General features: G+C 37.8%; 3 protein-coding genes across 4 annotated transcripts; 2 read left to right on the top strand and 1 right to left on the bottom strand.

Moving 5' to 3' along the window:
* Positions 1-2,291: 2,291 nt before the first annotated feature.
* LOC118060126 (nuclear pore complex protein NUP1) lies at positions 2,292-9,269 on the top strand. 2 transcript variants are annotated; one of them, XM_035073276.2, is made up of 9 exons: positions 2,292-2,706; positions 3,086-3,132; positions 3,929-4,044; positions 4,311-4,500; positions 4,802-5,104; positions 5,187-5,279; positions 5,372-6,043; positions 6,311-6,849; positions 7,167-9,269. In XM_035073276.2, the coding sequence occupies exons 1-9, from the start codon at positions 2,406-2,408 to the stop codon at positions 8,827-8,829; spliced, it is 3,924 nt and encodes a 1,307-aa protein (XP_034929167.1). In that variant the 5' UTR covers positions 2,292-2,405; the 3' UTR covers positions 8,830-9,269. The 2 variants fall into 2 exon arrangements, with proteins under 2 accessions (XP_034929167.1, XP_034929168.1); XM_035073277.2 differs by having other exon boundaries at positions 2,615-2,706; positions 3,606-4,044.
* A 333-nt stretch (positions 9,270-9,602) lies between these two features.
* Positions 9,603-11,933, bottom strand: LOC118060127 (uncharacterized). Its single transcript, XM_035073278.2, has 4 exons — positions 11,778-11,933; positions 11,402-11,675; positions 10,556-10,806; positions 9,603-10,168 (listed from the first exon to the last, which is right to left on the bottom strand). The coding sequence occupies exons 2-4, from the start codon at positions 11,655-11,657 to the stop codon at positions 9,809-9,811; spliced, it is 867 nt and encodes a 288-aa protein (XP_034929169.1). The 5' UTR covers positions 11,658-11,675; positions 11,778-11,933; the 3' UTR covers positions 9,603-9,808.
* Positions 11,934-12,343: 410 nt separating this feature from the next.
* LOC118060129 (uncharacterized protein At2g39795, mitochondrial) lies at positions 12,344-14,617 on the top strand. The gene is made up of 4 exons (XM_035073280.2): positions 12,344-12,603; positions 13,154-13,491; positions 13,943-14,217; positions 14,342-14,617. The coding sequence occupies exons 1-3, from the start codon at positions 12,433-12,435 to the stop codon at positions 14,121-14,123; spliced, it is 690 nt and encodes a 229-aa protein (XP_034929171.1). The 5' UTR covers positions 12,344-12,432; the 3' UTR covers positions 14,124-14,217; positions 14,342-14,617.
* The last annotated feature ends 568 nt before the right edge of the window (positions 14,618-15,185 follow it).

Here is a 15,185-nt window from a genome sequence, read left to right as displayed (position 1 = left end):
TTTTTAATGGTTTGTTTATTATTATTATTATTTAATCCTAAGGACATTTTTGGTTTTGTATAAGTAAAAAAAGTAAAAAAGTTGTCGATGTATCCGCTGCCTTCTGGCGGCACATGCGACTAGCTCCAATGGTTGTAATCATGATTCAATTATATCATTTGATTTGTTTCGATGTTCTCTTCCTCTTTAGATGGTGCACGTATGGTGATTCAGCTCGAAATTGCTTTTCCTTTTGTTCTCTCTTTTACTTCTCTTTCTCCATCAGATTGTTTGCTGGGCATGCAAAAAAACAATACCAACCCCTCAATTTTTAAATTTATTTTTTCTTTATATTCAATCCTTCTTTTTTTATTTGTAATTGATTGTTTCTAATCATATTTTATTTTTTACTTCATCCCTAGTTATTTGATTTTTTTAATTTGTTTTCAAATTTAATCTTCATTCTTTTAATTATTATTTGTTCTATTTTGAATCATTTTCTTGGTTGATTTGTTTTTATTCCTATTCTACCCTTAGGCATTTATTTTCATTTAATTTTTATGTCAAATTTGGCCTTAATTCTTTTAATTGTTGTGTTTTTAATTATTTTTTAATTGATTTGTTCTTACAATTTCATCCCTAAAAAATTAATTTAGTTTGATTTTTCCCTAAACATTTAATTTCTATGTCGAATCTAGTCATAATTCTTTTAATTGCTTTTTTTTTTGTTTTGCATTGTTTTTTTTTTTGGTTTTTTTTTTTTTATCAATTTCATCCCCCAACACATGTCTAATTAAGAATCTTGCTTCTTTGTTTTTTTGAGTTTACATTCAATGAAGTCACCCCGGTCTCATAACCTTGATAATAGATATGAAAGATTAGTCCGACTCAACTTCCATATTTTCTTGAAGCATTTTATTTTAATATTTTATTCATGAGTATTTTTTCACTTTTTTGTGCATAGGATCATCCCAAATTCATGTCTTGTGTCATGTGATTGATTTGCTAGCTCAAATTGGTTGTTGAGTTCGCTTAAGGCTTTTTTGGTTATCTTTTGCTTGTGTTAGCAAGTTTTAAAAGATTATATTTTAAAATTGACTCTGTGATAAACCTATTGATAGATCCCTGATCTAGGATTTCATGGGTTGCGAGTTTTTTAAGATTTGACTATTTTAGAATGTTTGTCCAAATTTGCTTGGGTTTTATAGGTGTTTTTTATTTCACTCTTGTGATTTTTTTAACCTTTAAAATTTAGTCATCGTGTTTTCAAATTGATATTTATTTTATCTTGGATTATTTTTATTTTTTCATTAAATTGCATCCTCCTTAGGTTTTTTTCTATCATTTTTTTTTATTCTTAAGTTTTTCGATAGCTCATTTGTTTTTACGTTTCAAAAACGTTTTTGAAAGAAGTTGATTATTTTTTTATTTGATCCAAATTAAATTTATTTTGGTGTTTTCAAATTGTGTTTATTGTGCTGATATGAAAAATAATTTTTAAAAATAAAAAAATAATTTTGATACATTCATAATAAAAAAATATTTTTAAAAACAATCGCTATCATATTCTCAAAAACATCATAAATATGTGAATATTATTCTAAAAAACACACCAATTATTTATTTATTTATTCCATGGTCACTTGGGATTTTTCAAAAAAGATTTGGTGCATTGGTATTTTTTTATGGCACATGATTTGGGTCATGAATTGGACAGTGAACTTTAAATCAACAAGTTAACTTTGATATATTATTTTTTAAAAAATATCATTGTTTTTTATAAAAATAAAAAAAATAATGATGGTATCTTATTCAAGATTTAACTTGATTACTCAAATTTGACCGAATTAACTATTTACATAAATAAAAATCAAATCTAACTTGAGTCGGGTCTTGAGCTTAGTCATACAACCAAGATTAGCTCAACAAACTGACTTGACATTTGAAGATCTAAAATAATTCTTATTGAATTAAAAAAAAAAGAAATTAACTCAAGCTGAACTATTAAAAGATTTAAGTTAACTTGTGCAACTTCTTAGACTGGAATAAAACAGGTTAAAATTCAGTTAAAAACTTTTTTTTTTAAAGTCAAAACAGTAATAATTTAATATTTCAAGTCAAAACAGTAGGTTAACTTGATTTTAGTTTAAATTATAGTACTGGTTAGCCCTCTAGACGGAACCGGTTTGATAACTTCTTTGAGTAGTAACGTAGTTGACCTAAAATAGTAAAATACCACCACAAAATAACTGTGCGCGTAACTGTGCACGGATATACTGTTTTCCTCTCTCCCTTTTCAACAAATAAATAAAATCCCTAATTATATCCTTCTAGCTCCTTTTTTTTTTCTTCCCTCTCTCTACAATAAAAGACACGCTCTCTTTTTGTCTCTCTCTATACCGTAACCCTAATTTCGTGGTTTTCACATGGCGGCGGTGACTCGGGAAAGAAATGAGAGGCCGTATGAAGACGGAGGAGGTTATGGGAAGTTTCCAAAAAGGCCGTTTCGAAGGAGTACGCAAACGACGCCGTATGATCGTCCTGCGACGGCAATTCGAAACCCTAGTGGGAGTGGTAATGGTTGGTTGTCGAAATTAGTGGATCCGGCTCAGAGACTCATTGCTTCTGGTGCCCAAAGGCTTTTCGCTTCTGTCTTTCGTAAACGACTGCCTGCGCCTCCGGTGGTGGCTCCTCCGTCTCAGCCGCCGGAGACGGAGCGGGGGACAGGTTGGGTTTCTTCCGAGTGTGAAAATGTTTTCTTTTTGTTGAAAAATTGATGTTCTCTTTTTGATATTGTTTTCTCCTGAGGAGTTAAGTGCTTAGTAGTTCAATCAGGGGAGATTTATTGTCTATTCGTTCGATTCTTTTTGTGGAACTGGTGTAATTAAGTTTTTGATATGGTGAAATCTGGGAATTAGGGATTTTGGACCCGTAGAACTGAAAATTAGGGTTTCTCTACTGGGTCAGGGTTTGTTTGTTATAGTGGAATATTTTTTTGCTGATGATGTTTAACCTTACTTAACTGTACTTTAGTTAGTGAATTGAAATTTGTAGTTAACGTCCGTTAAAGGAGAGAATTTGTTTTAAGTTTTGTTTTTTTAAACAGAGGAAAACCGGAGAGTAATGGATAAGCAAAAAGGAACCTTTTCCACAGTAAGTCTGATTTCTTGTCTTTTTCTTTGCTTCTTTTTGGTTTTTCCTTCTATTGATTGTTAATTGGTTATGCAGTTAATTTTTATTATCAATGGCTTTGGGTTGTGTTGGTGGAAGTGAGGGTTTGGTAAGAATGTCTATTGCTAGTTGAGGGAATAAGTTCAAATCTCGAAGTTCAGTGGTTATTATAGATTTCCCTATTGGTTGATAATCCTGGCTGGGTTGGTGGTTGCAGAAATAGCTATGAAGAGAGAATACATGCCTGCCTTTTTTCATTATACAGTAGATATAAATTTATTATAAGGTTATTGCTTGTTATAGATGCCTTAGCTGCTCTGCTTTATATATGTGTGTGTGTGCTGACACAAGGGATCAAGGGGAGTCTTAGAACTGATGTATTACACTTTGAGACTTTAACTAGTTAAAAAAGGTAAACTTGCTGTATCTTTTTTCAAGTACCGTTACTGTTTCAGGTACACAATATTACTAGGCGTGAAATTTGCAGGATTAAAGAGAGGAGCGACGGGGGAGAAATGGGCGTGGTTAATTGTGTATTCCTTTTCTTTCCTTATGAATGTGGAATCAGTTATCTAGAAATTTTCTAATGGATCAAAGAGTAAATTAAATTTATATGCTCTACTATGGGTTATGAAAACTTAACTTTCATCTATTTTCATGGATGAATTTGCAATATCTACATGCGTTTGCACTCATGGTTCATATATATTTACAATATGATTTACCCAGTGCAAATTTGATTCATATGTTTGTGCTGTTTGAAAAATTCTCCTTGAAGGATCTTTTTGAAACACATAGAGCAACCATCAATGGATCCAGTGGTCCAAGTGATGGTTCTGATATGGACGGGGTTACTGAACTTGAAGTAATTCTAAAGCAGAAGACTTTTACCAGGCAAGTTACTTCAGGATCAAATTCTAGCAGCTTCAAATTAGTTGAATGTATGTATTGTAACTTCCACAGCATGCTTGGTGGAAGCTTTCTTCACCTGTATATTTGTTTGCAATGTCATAATTCCTCAGTCATTCTGTATGTTAAAATCTTTCACAAGGAATTTTCGTTTCATATTCTTTGTAATAGCATTACCGAGGATAACAATTGTTTAGAAGGATGATGTGGTGATGCGAGACATAAATTTTTATTTTTTAATTTTCCCACAGGTCTGAAATTGATCGATTGACTGCCCTGCTGCAATCTAAAACTGTTGATTTTCCTACTGGAAATGAAGAGAAGAAATCTGAAGCGATTGCTTCAGAAGCTATGGTCTCTCAAGGCAAAGAGTTATTGACTACCCCTGTTAATAATGGGTTTGATGGCCGCTTTAATTCAACACCTATTGTCAGCTCAAGTGTAGGGGAATTTAACATGCTTCATCTCTACTTTTTTCTGCTCATGTGTGTACACATGCTTTTGTGTGTTATATGCACACCCACACATGCACATAGTTCCATGGCTTTGAACTGTGGCTCTTTTTTCAAACTTAGTGGCTTTGCACCACGGCTCTTGTTTCACATAGAAATATGGGTTGGTGTGATTCTCTTGTTTAATGGAGAATATAATTGTGGGCAACAACATGATGTGTGAATTCATGCATTTATGTGCATATGCAAACCTACACATGTTTCACATTTAGTGGCTATAATGTCTTCAGGTCCTAGAGGAGGATGTTGGTTCCCCTACAGAGCTTGCAAAATCTTACATGCGAAGTAGGCCTTTAAAAGTATCACCATCAATGTTAGAATCACACAGTCAGGCATTAAGGGAAAATCCAACAGTTCTGACCAACCATAAATTTACTCCGAAATCACCAATGATTTCAGTTGTGCCACGTTCTTCTGGCCATGCTGAGTTTCCTGAGAATGGTTTTGTGACACCAAGATCCCGAGGTAGATTTGCTATTTACAGTATGACTCGAACACCATATTCCAGAGTTCATGCAACTACTGGCCTCCAGGTTGGTATGATATGAAAATCTGTTTCTGTTTGAAATTGTGATTTATATTTTGATTATTTACACATTTTCTCTCATTTTCCAGGGTACAAGAATGGCAAGTGATGCTTTTGCTGGACCATCATCTTCGTCTCAGAACGCATGGGAGAACAATGGATTTTCTGGATCTAAACAAGGGGTATGAGTGCTGAAATCAATCGAAATCATGTCCGTGGACTTTTAGAATTCCATTGAGCATTATGTAACTGGATTAGTTTATTTCTTTTTCAGGCTTCAAAAAGGAGGAGCTCTGTCCTGGATAGTGATATGGGATCCGTCGGTCCAATACGTAGAATTCGTCAGAAATCTAACCTTCTGCCTATGTCTGGTACTCTTTCTATTTGTGGAAATGGTATGGTTTCTAATGCTGCTCAAAGGCTAACCTCAACAGAGAAGCCAGTTTTAGTGGGCGAACCATTGAAGGATAATGGGAATAGCAATGTCCATGGTACCGCTTTTACCCCTGTTCCCTCCAAGTCCAGTGAGATGGCATCAAAGATATTGCAGCAGCTTGATGTGTTGGTCTCATCGAGGGAGAAGTCTCCTGCCAGGTTGTCACCATCCATGCTACGGGGACAAGCTCTTAGAAGCCTGGAGGATGTTGATTCTTCAAAGTTGCTAGAATTTGTTAATGATAACAAGAAGTTGGATGCTAAGCCCAACACCTTGCTACCTGATGCACGAGAGTCCGTGTTTAAAATGAAAGACAAAATCGAAGAAAATGGTCCAAGCAAATCCATTCTTCCTTATGACAAGTCAGCCTCCGCAGTAAATGGTATGGGTGCCACAAGTTCAATGAAGAATGATGTGGCCAGAGTCAAAACAACAGCTTTTCCTGTGACAAGCACCATTGTACGGTCCCCTCAACAGAAGAAAAGGGCTTTCCAGATGAGCGCACATGAGGTTCGTGTTGCATCTTGTTATATTTGATATTTACTCCTAAATTGGATCTTACTCATCTCCTTAGTTTACTCACTTCTATATTTTCTTCATTCATCATCTGGAATCATCTCATCTTTTTTTCATCAAAGTAGTTCTTTTTTAATCAATCATTTTTGCACCATTCAACTTTAACTTTATCTCATACATGTATTGGCAAATTGATTAGTCGTGACATTCAAGTGCAGAGCTCTACATAACTTGCTTGTGAATGTTATTTCACTTTTGTAGGATTTTCTGGAGCTTGATGATGATGACGACTACTTGAATTGGACTGCATCTGGTATGTTGGCTGAAGGGCGAGAAAAGATTGTTGCTGAATTGGTTGAAAGAAAAACCATTGGTGCTGAAGCTATTGTAGTGGAGAAGTCTCCAGCTCTTTCTGAAGTCAACTCTCCATCAACTTCTACACTCAACCAAAAAAATGCAGGGATTGATGGGTCTGTGATTGCTGAAAAGAGCATCAGCTCTACATCTCTAGCGACACCGTTGCCTGCCATGACTGATAAGCAGGCTATAGTAAACCAGAAGTTAGCTTCAATATCTGATGAAGGTGCCCAACCAAACTACTCGAATGCTTCCCTGCAAATATTTAGCACCAGGGAGAAGGTTGCTTTGCCAAAGGAACCGAATGGCACCTCCCAAACATTCCATATCAGCAATAAAACTGGTGATAAAGTTGCACCATTTGCATTTTCTTCCCCGGTCCTGGGTGACCCATCTGTCCCAAAGCTGGGTCTATCATCAGATGCCAAACCAGAGGGTTTCAGGTCAGTGGGCATGTGCTAGTATTTTCGCATGGTTTTTGTTGTCATATCTTTTAAAAGTGTGAGGTCAATACATATGCTGTCATGCTGAATGCAGAAATTGTGGGTCCATAGATGATGTAACTCGTAAAAAAATCAACCTTAGCTATAACCGGGCTCACTAAATTGATGTTATCTTGATTGGGTTCGGTTATCTCATTTTTTTTCCCTTCATCATGTCAACCATTCATTTGAATTTCTTGTGAAACTTTGTGACATTGAAGTTTCCCTGATATTTATTTTTGTTGGCTATTAACTTTGTTCACTTGCCTATTGTGCAGCTTTATGCCTGTTGCTACTGGTGCTACTGAGTTGGTGACCAGAGACCCTGGACTAGATAAAACTGAAGATAAGAGCAGTTTGAAGGATGAGTGTTCCTTCAGGGCACCTGAAAATGTGCCTTCTACTTCAACTTCATCGACTGGAAGCCTGTTCTCATTTGGCATCACCTCCAATAGTTCAAGTCTAAATAATGGATCTCTTGCTTCTACCCCATCTTCATATTCCTCTCCTAGTCCACCTCTACTGTCAAGTAACTTTACTGGTCAAAATTCATCCAGTGTCTTTGCCAACAGTGTTGCTAGCAGCGGTATTAATGCCACTACCACCACATTTACAATGGCAAACTTTGACGGGAATAGCAACTTCTCTATTTCAGCATCAGCACCTTCCTCCACACCTATTTTCAAATTTGGGTCTGTCCCATCAACTTCAGCCTCAACAGTGCCATCTACTACTGATGAAACAACAGAAGCCAAAACAAAAGAACCAGGCTTTAGCAACCCAACTAGTGCTCTACTTGGTGGTGCATCCTGTGCAATTACAAGCACTGCTGGCAGTGGTTTTGGTGGTGCATGTTCTGGAATTACAAACACAGGCAATAATATTTTTGGCAAGACCCCTGCAGCAACCAGCAAAGGAAATAGTTTTTTTGGTGGTACATTCCCTGGAGTTACGAGCTCAGGAAGCAGCGTTTTGAATGCTACATCTTCTGCATTTACAAGCACAGGAAGTGGTTCTTTTAGCTTGAATGCTGGGAGCTCAACTTCAGCTGCTACTAATCAATCTCAGGGTTTTAATCCTTTTAGTGCTAGCAGTGCTCAGGTTTCTGCTGCTGGAACTGGTATGGGAACTGCGACACAGACCATGCCGATGCAATTTGGTTCACCTGCATCAACTCCTTTTGCTTTGACTGGGAGTACAGCCTTTTCGTCTGGCAGTCCCACATTTGGCTCTTCTTCTTCATCTAAACTGTTCAGTTCTGGTGCTTCTTTTGGACTTACCTCTTCTACTACCTTGTCAGAGTCCATCTCTGTTAGCTCCATAGCCAGCCCTGCATCCGCTGTCTTTGGTTCCAACTGGCAGGCCCCAAAATCTATGGGATTTTCAACCTCCTCTTCTTCCTCGGCACCGTTTGCCTTTGGAGCAACTGCTAATGCTGTTACAAGCAGCAGTGCATCCGTGGGGTTTGCCCCCAGTGTCTCATCTGGTCCTGCTTTCCCCTTCAGTTCACCTGCATCCAGTACTCCATCACAGCCTGTGTTTGGCAACCCAAATCCTGGCTCCAGGTCTGGTTCATCTCCATCTGGTAATAATGACCAAATGAGCATGGAGGACAGCATGGCAGAGGACACAGTTCAGGCAACCACCCCTTCAGTTCCTGCATTTTTCCAACAACCTGCTGCCGCCTCTGGCCCCTTATTTGGTTTTTCTACTCCGCCAGGAGGGAATCAGTTTACTTTGACAGGTTCATCAGGTGCAAATCCCTTTCAATTTGAAAGCCAACCAAATCTGACTGCTCCACAGAACCCAGCTTTTCAGGCTTCTAGTAGTCGGGAGTTTAATGCTGGAGGAAGCTTCTCATTTGGTGCAGGTGGTGCAGGTGGCGGTGACAAGTCTGGTAGAAAATTTGTCAGAGTAAAAAAAACACAGCGCAAGCGGTGAAGACACCACAGGGCTGGAGTTTGGTTTCTTTGTTCGATTTGATGAGAGATGCACAGCATAATTTGCTGTTTCCTAGGTTGCCCACCAATCGTTCAGTTATACAAAGGTAAACCTACCTTTTCAGGCTCCGGAGATGTGCCTGATCCTGCTTTACTTAATTAGTCTTCTTGTTTGTCAGGACGGATTTGGTAGGTAGGAAGGTGGGCTTATGTAGCAATTTTGTACTGTCTTCTTAGCAAGCCACCCTAAGAAATTTTACAATGCACTACTAGAGGTAGCTCATAGGATTACAGTAGGGTAAATTTGCTTGTCACCATCATTTTCGCGGTACTCTGTCACATGTAACATAAACAGAGAATCATATCAATTTGTTTAAGAAAGTGTCTTCTCTGGTTCTGAGCATCAGGTATTTACAATAACCATGGTTTTATTTCTCTTAATATGTTTTCTGATAACCTCACTTGCATTGTTTATTAGTGAACACGATTAATTTTTTTTCCTTCCAACACGAGGGTTCAGTCAAAGACAAGCAGGCCAGCACAAACCATTCAACCCCTAAAGTGCTAGATGTCATCCATGAATTTTAAGGTTTTCAAGGTACTATCTCAATAAAGAATGGATGGAGCTCTTTCTGTTCAATTAAAAAGTCAGAAATTCGTTAAAAAATTATCTTAAGAAACATCCAATCTTGCTTTGATGTATAATGAAAGATTCAGGTATTGGATCCAACAAGTCTAAAAAATGATGCAAATAAAATTACTGGCAGGCAGGGATTTTGGTGGTGTAAAACGACAAGCACAAAATGCAAAGCACTATAAATCCCTTTGGAGTAGGGGGATTAGCAATCCTACATTACTGAACAAAAATCAATGCAGCAGCAAGATTTAGTAACAGGAGAAGAAAAAGGGAACGATCAGAATTAAACTCATTTTGTTTTTTACAGATGTAGCCAACCTAGTGAAGAGCTTCAGTTTGATCACTAGTAATATCTGGTTCCAGCATTATTGTAAACACGGCCCTCGGGGTAAGGAACCCTACCCTCGTTTCCTTGAGCTCTTCCACCCACACCATACTGAGGTCGTTCGCGGTTGGACTCAAACTGGCTACTGGCATAACCCCGATGTGTTTCTCCGCCACCGGTGGATCCTGCAGCAGCTGCAACACTATAGCCACGGGTATCCTGCAAACCTGTGTTTGGGTAGTGGCCCATGCTCGATTGCTGGTACTGACTTAATCGAGCTTGTGATTCCTTATGAAGAAACTCTTCTCTTCTATTGGCTTGTTGAACTCGAAGTGCAGAAAGTTTCTCCTGGTATCTGGTATTGATCTCAATTATTTTCTGAAGCAGCAAACACATTGAATGGTTATCATTCGGCTAATCTATAATAATAATAAAAACTTGTACAGGTCGAGTAAGAAATACAATGAAGGCAAAAGCTATCAGGTACCGATTAGTTAGAAAGCAAAGGGAAGAGGAAAGATTTCTAAACCGTTCATAACAAGAAAGTGAAAAGTTTATAGCATGCTAGCCAACAATAAGCTCTTTATAAATTACTTTTGCTTAAATAACAATTCAATATCTCCAGTCATGCAAGCGTCATTCAAGCTAAAAATATCAGAGAAATTCCTCCCTTCAACAGCCTAGATTTAAAATCTGTAATAGTCATAGTCACAAGGGAAAAGCAAGACCAAATAATCGAGAAATTTGCTTCATAGCAAGCCTCACCTCCCTATGCCTAGCATTTTCCACATCCTCTGCATCACTTTGCTCCTTTGCCAATTTCATTACTTCATCAAGGAACTTCCTTTCAAGACCTTCAAAAGATATTGGCAATGAATTGTCCTCAAATCCAAGTTCCATATCTTGTTCATGAGGCTGGATTCTACTAGCTTCCTTATTGGATTGATTTTCTAAACCACTTTTGGGATCGTGTGGCGGTCCATGGTAGTAAGATCTTGCTCCGTTACCCCCTTGACCTGGAAAAACAATACAAATATGAACAGACATTCATAAAACCAAACACTGCATTCTTTTTCTCCCAGAAAAAAAACAAAATTCCCATGGTTATTAAATTATTCACGCATGTAGCATTCACATTACATACAAATATCAGTCTCCACTTTCTGATTCTAAACCTTAAAAGCTTCAGTGCCACCAGACCAATATCCAAACTTCGATAGGTTAGTATTAATCCTCACACATCAAGGCAGCTTGCATTGTCAAAAAGTTCATAGCTTTCTTTGATCAACCATGCTACACTGGAGAGGGTCACGGTATCAACCACTTCAAACGGAAAAACACAGACACTTTCACCAGTTCCACATACCAATTCCTTCACTTTTCAATTCTTAACATTAACAACTTTGACCATAATTTGATACCTCCAATAGCTTAACATTAATTCCTGTATTGTCAAGAAATTTACACCTTCCCTTCATCTTCCACTCAAATTCACTACCTTGACAAAACCCAGAACAGCCTCAACTTCTAACCAAGACATTACATTCACTCATATTCTTTAATCATCAATCAAACACAAGAACATCATGAAAAAACAAAAAAATCACTCACCTTCACTGAAACCATGAGGCGGCAATGGATTGTGAACATTCCGCGACTCTCTTTCCCACTGCCACTGCCCTTCAGCTTTCGAAGATTTATACCCAGGATGCTGCTCTGCCTCCACATTAGAATACCCCTCTTGCCTTCCTCCTCCTCCATAACTATTACTCATTGTCCCTGTATTTCCTCTCATTCTCTGTCCACCCCCTCCTCCATATGGATTCATACTCCCATCCCCGTACGCCGGCGGTGGCTGCCGTTTCATTCTTTCAAGATTCTCTCTCTGTGCATAGCAAAATCCAAACAGAAACACAAAAACACACAAATTAGCACCTGTTCAATACATCTTTTTTCAGTGAAATAACGTTGTATCGTAACATAATACCTTGGTTTACTGTACTTTGCTTTGCTTCTTTCTCTTCTTTTTAAGGATCGATTTATTAGTGACCGGAGAGACACAGGATTGGGAGCCAACCAGTGACAGTTGATGCTCGCCCTCGAAAAAGACACCAAGTTTTCTTTCTGGGCCATGGCCTATTGAGCTTAAGCCCTATTATATCTAGGGATGCCTCCATGTTAGGTGTCACTGGTCGAGTCGGGTTTGGGTCCGTATAGAATCGAGTTTGATTAAATTAAAATGATCTTGTTTTAATGATTTTTTAATTAAAAAGAATAAAAAACGATCCCCAAAATAAGTCTCGACAGGGTTGAGAATCTAACATGTAATAATTCCACTTGATTTTTTCTTAACCTAGCATCATGGGCTAAGTCCCGAGTTGATAGGATCCCAGATAGATCCAACGGGCTGGGCCATGCTGAATAAAATTGCCTTTTTTGGCAAAATAAGATCGCTTATCTACTGGGCTGGACTAAAGTGCCCTCTCTAATTGAATCCTCACAAGCCCACTATCTAAGCAAAAATAGGTAAAAAGGGTCGGGTTACAATCCTCGTTCTTTCTTCTTTTTCTCTCCATTTTGTTCTGCACAAGGAAATACAAAGCTTTGAGATTTGCTCTGATTTGAAAGGAAGTGAAAGAAAAATGTGGAAGAGAGTGTTAAAAGAAGCTACCGTGAGGCAGCCATGGAGTATGCTAGCAAGTAAGAGATGCTTATCATCACCACCAACAAGCAAATCCGCCGCTGTGGACACACTGTTGCTTCGGTATCTGAAAGAACACTATGTTGAAGTCTCCAAGATGAACCCTCCTCCTGTAAGTAAACACAATCTTTACTTAAAAAAACCTTTTTGAGTATTTTAACTTAGAAAGTAAAACCCTTTTTTTGTTATTGCTCTGAATGGAACCCCACAAAGGGTTTAGGGTTTTAGATAGAGAAATGGTGGCACATGTTAGTCTGACTACTTTTTTGGATTAAAAATGGTGAGCCCATGCTTGTTTTTTTTTTAATGATTTTCGGCTATTTTTATTTTGATTGTGGATTTTTGTTGAGTAAAGTTTGTGACTTCAGGCAATTTAAGGGGCTGAAGTCAACCTTTTTCCTCAATGTTTGAAGTTTTTGAGGTTGTGCATATCTATGTACATGCTTGCATGTCTGTTTTTATGGAGCGGAGTTTGTGAATCCAGGGAATTTAGAAAGCTGCTTATGTCGGTCTCTACATACATGCTTGTATGTTTGTTTGTCGGATTAGAGTTATGTTTGTTGTTGTGTATTGAATTGGGTTTTATGTGTATAAATATTTGAAAGCGTGTGTGATAGAGTTTTTATTGGCTATTTGATTGCTTGAAATTGAATTTGTTGTAGAAAATGAACCCTCCATCTGAGTTTTCAATAGTAAAAGGTGCTTTGGATGGGAAAGGTCCAGTTGTGACTCGCACCTATGGGAATGAGGAAATTAAACTCTCTGTAATGAGGATGGCGTATGCTGTACCTGGTAGCGGGGAGGACGATGAAAATGACGAGGACATGAATCAGTTGTTCCTTCATGTGGATGTTTCGAAGCCTGGACAGGATAAATCTCTGCATTTTCTATGTGGACTTTATCCGGATGCACTGGGAGTTCACTCTGTTTCTTTGAGGCCAAAGCATGACAGTGCTGATTTTCTTGAGGTCACAGCTACATACAGTGGCCCACAGTTTGCGTAAGTTGCCATTCTTGTTTCTCTTTACTGGTCGATCATTCAATAGTTTTTCAATAATAATGTGTGTTAAAGTATCGGAAAACAATGAGGCATATGATTATTAAAAGAGAATCAACTTCTTCTTTATATGTGGATGATGTGACTGATTAGAGGAGCTTCTGTTTGCCCTCTTTCTCAATATTCTGATTTAAACTATCGGAAAACAATGAGGCATATGATGCTTAAAAGGGAATCAACTTCGTTGATATGTGGATAATGTAACTGATTAGAGGAACTTCTGTCTACTCCCTTTCCCTTGGGATAAGTACTTTCCATTGGCTTGCATTAGCATGTACTAGGATGCTGCAACTGAAACCATTCTATTTGTTTTTTCCCCCCTTCATTTCCTTGGAATAACTTCGATTTAATTGATTTGATTGTACACTTTGACAAATTGGTCCCTCATTGACAGGGAACTTGATGAAAGGATGAGAGATGCATTCCACGGTTTTATTGAAGAACGAGGTGTGGATGAGAAGCTGTTTAATTTCCTTCAGGCATGGCTGTATGTGAAGGAGCACCGGAGTCTTATGCGTTGGTTTAAAACAGTGGGCACATACATCAATGAAAATAAGCCAGCTAAGAGTTCTTAATATTGTCATAAGGGGTTTCGTAAAATGATTTATCTGCAAGCGAAAATGCTAGAGTGCTACCAAGTTGATGGCATATCTGCTTGATTACTAGCTGGTGAGCCCTGTTGTTTAAACTCTTCAGCTTCATAGTTCTGTTTCTGTCTTGAAGTGCAAGTATCATAGCTGTTTTGTCATGGAGATGACATTTTCATGTTTGAACTGTTTTCCTTCTCTATTAGGTGATTCATTACATGGGCAAAGATGGGCAACATTCTTCTCAGACATGCTTATTTTTAAGTGCTTTTGCAGCTTGATTAAATATTTTCTTCATAAATTTCTTCGTGTCTAGAGGAAGATTGTTTGGTGTGAAATGGAAGATAAGGATTCTGGGCTCAAATTGCTCGAGTAACTTATTACTATGTATACCTCCACTTTAACACTGTCTTCCCGTTTCGTATCTTATAACATGTTGTACTTTGCCATTTCAAAATCAAAGCTGATGGAAATTTTTATAATGAACTCTGTATTCTTTAGCTTTGTAACTCAAACTAAACACAAATCTTCAAAAAAAGAAAAAGAAAAAAAAAAGATGATCTCGATATTCTTTGAATCCACTTGGGACAGGAACTTTCATGGCTTACGCAATTGAATGTCTGCTAAGCCTTGTGTGGTTTGAGGTTTTGTGTTTGTAGGAAGTAGTTGCACATGCACTAACTTGCCTGAGTCGGACTTAACAAACAGACATGGATAGAACAATATTTCAAGACCCATCCAAGGGGTTTCTCCTCCACAACCTAGTGCGATTAATTTTGAGGCTCTGCATTTAAATGGAGAATACCAATAGGATTCTTGGCCATGTATTCAGTGAATAGGTTTAGCTGATGAAAGCCAATAGAAACTTGTTCAGAATAACTAATCGTGGATTCATGATGCTCTGGAAACTCAAGAGTCGAAATATGAACTGAAATGCTGAAAATATTCTTTCTAAAAAAAATCAACAGTCCCATGCTATGAATTTGGACCTGGGAATGAAATAATCTCTATTGAAAATGAAAATCCAATAGTGAAAGAAAGCCAGTTATC

This window comes from Populus alba, chromosome 10 (genome assembly GCF_005239225.2).
Source record: "Populus alba chromosome 10, ASM523922v2, whole genome shotgun sequence".
Classification (NCBI taxonomy): Eukaryota; Viridiplantae; Streptophyta; class Magnoliopsida; order Malpighiales; family Salicaceae; genus Populus; species Populus alba.
This window is presented reverse-complemented; position numbering and strand designations above follow the sequence as displayed.

What these genes read in the sequence shown, in the direction of transcription:
- LOC118060126 (XM_035073276.2), top strand. Translation starts at nt 2,406, where the DNA reads ATGGCGGCGGTGACTCGGGAAAGAAATGAGAGGCCGTATGAAGACGGA. An exon ending in GGAGACGGAGCGGGGGACAG is followed by an intron (nt 2,707 to 3,085) that starts GTTGGGTTTCTT and finishes TTTTTTAAACAG; the next exon opens with AGGAAAACCGGAGAGTAATG. An exon ending in AAAAAGGAACCTTTTCCACA is followed by an intron (nt 3,133 to 3,928) that starts GTAAGTCTGATT and finishes TTCTCCTTGAAG; the next exon opens with GATCTTTTTGAAACACATAG.
- LOC118060127 (XM_035073278.2), bottom strand. Translation starts at nt 11,657, where the DNA reads ATGAAACGGCAGCCACCGCCGGCGTACGGGGATGGGAGTATGAATCCA. An exon ending in GCCTCATGGTTTCAGTGAAG is followed by an intron (nt 10,807 to 11,401) that starts GTGAGTGATTTT and finishes TTGTTTTTCCAG; the next exon opens with GTCAAGGGGGTAACGGAGCA. An exon ending in AAAATGCTAGGCATAGGGAG is followed by an intron (nt 10,169 to 10,555) that starts GTGAGGCTTGCT and finishes TTGCTGCTTCAG; the next exon opens with AAAATAATTGAGATCAATAC.
- LOC118060129 (XM_035073280.2), top strand. Translation starts at nt 12,433, where the DNA reads ATGTGGAAGAGAGTGTTAAAAGAAGCTACCGTGAGGCAGCCATGGAGT. An exon ending in CCAAGATGAACCCTCCTCCT is followed by an intron (nt 12,604 to 13,153) that starts GTAAGTAAACAC and finishes AATTTGTTGTAG; the next exon opens with AAAATGAACCCTCCATCTGA. An exon ending in TACAGTGGCCCACAGTTTGC is followed by an intron (nt 13,492 to 13,942) that starts GTAAGTTGCCAT and finishes CCTCATTGACAG; the next exon opens with GGAACTTGATGAAAGGATGA.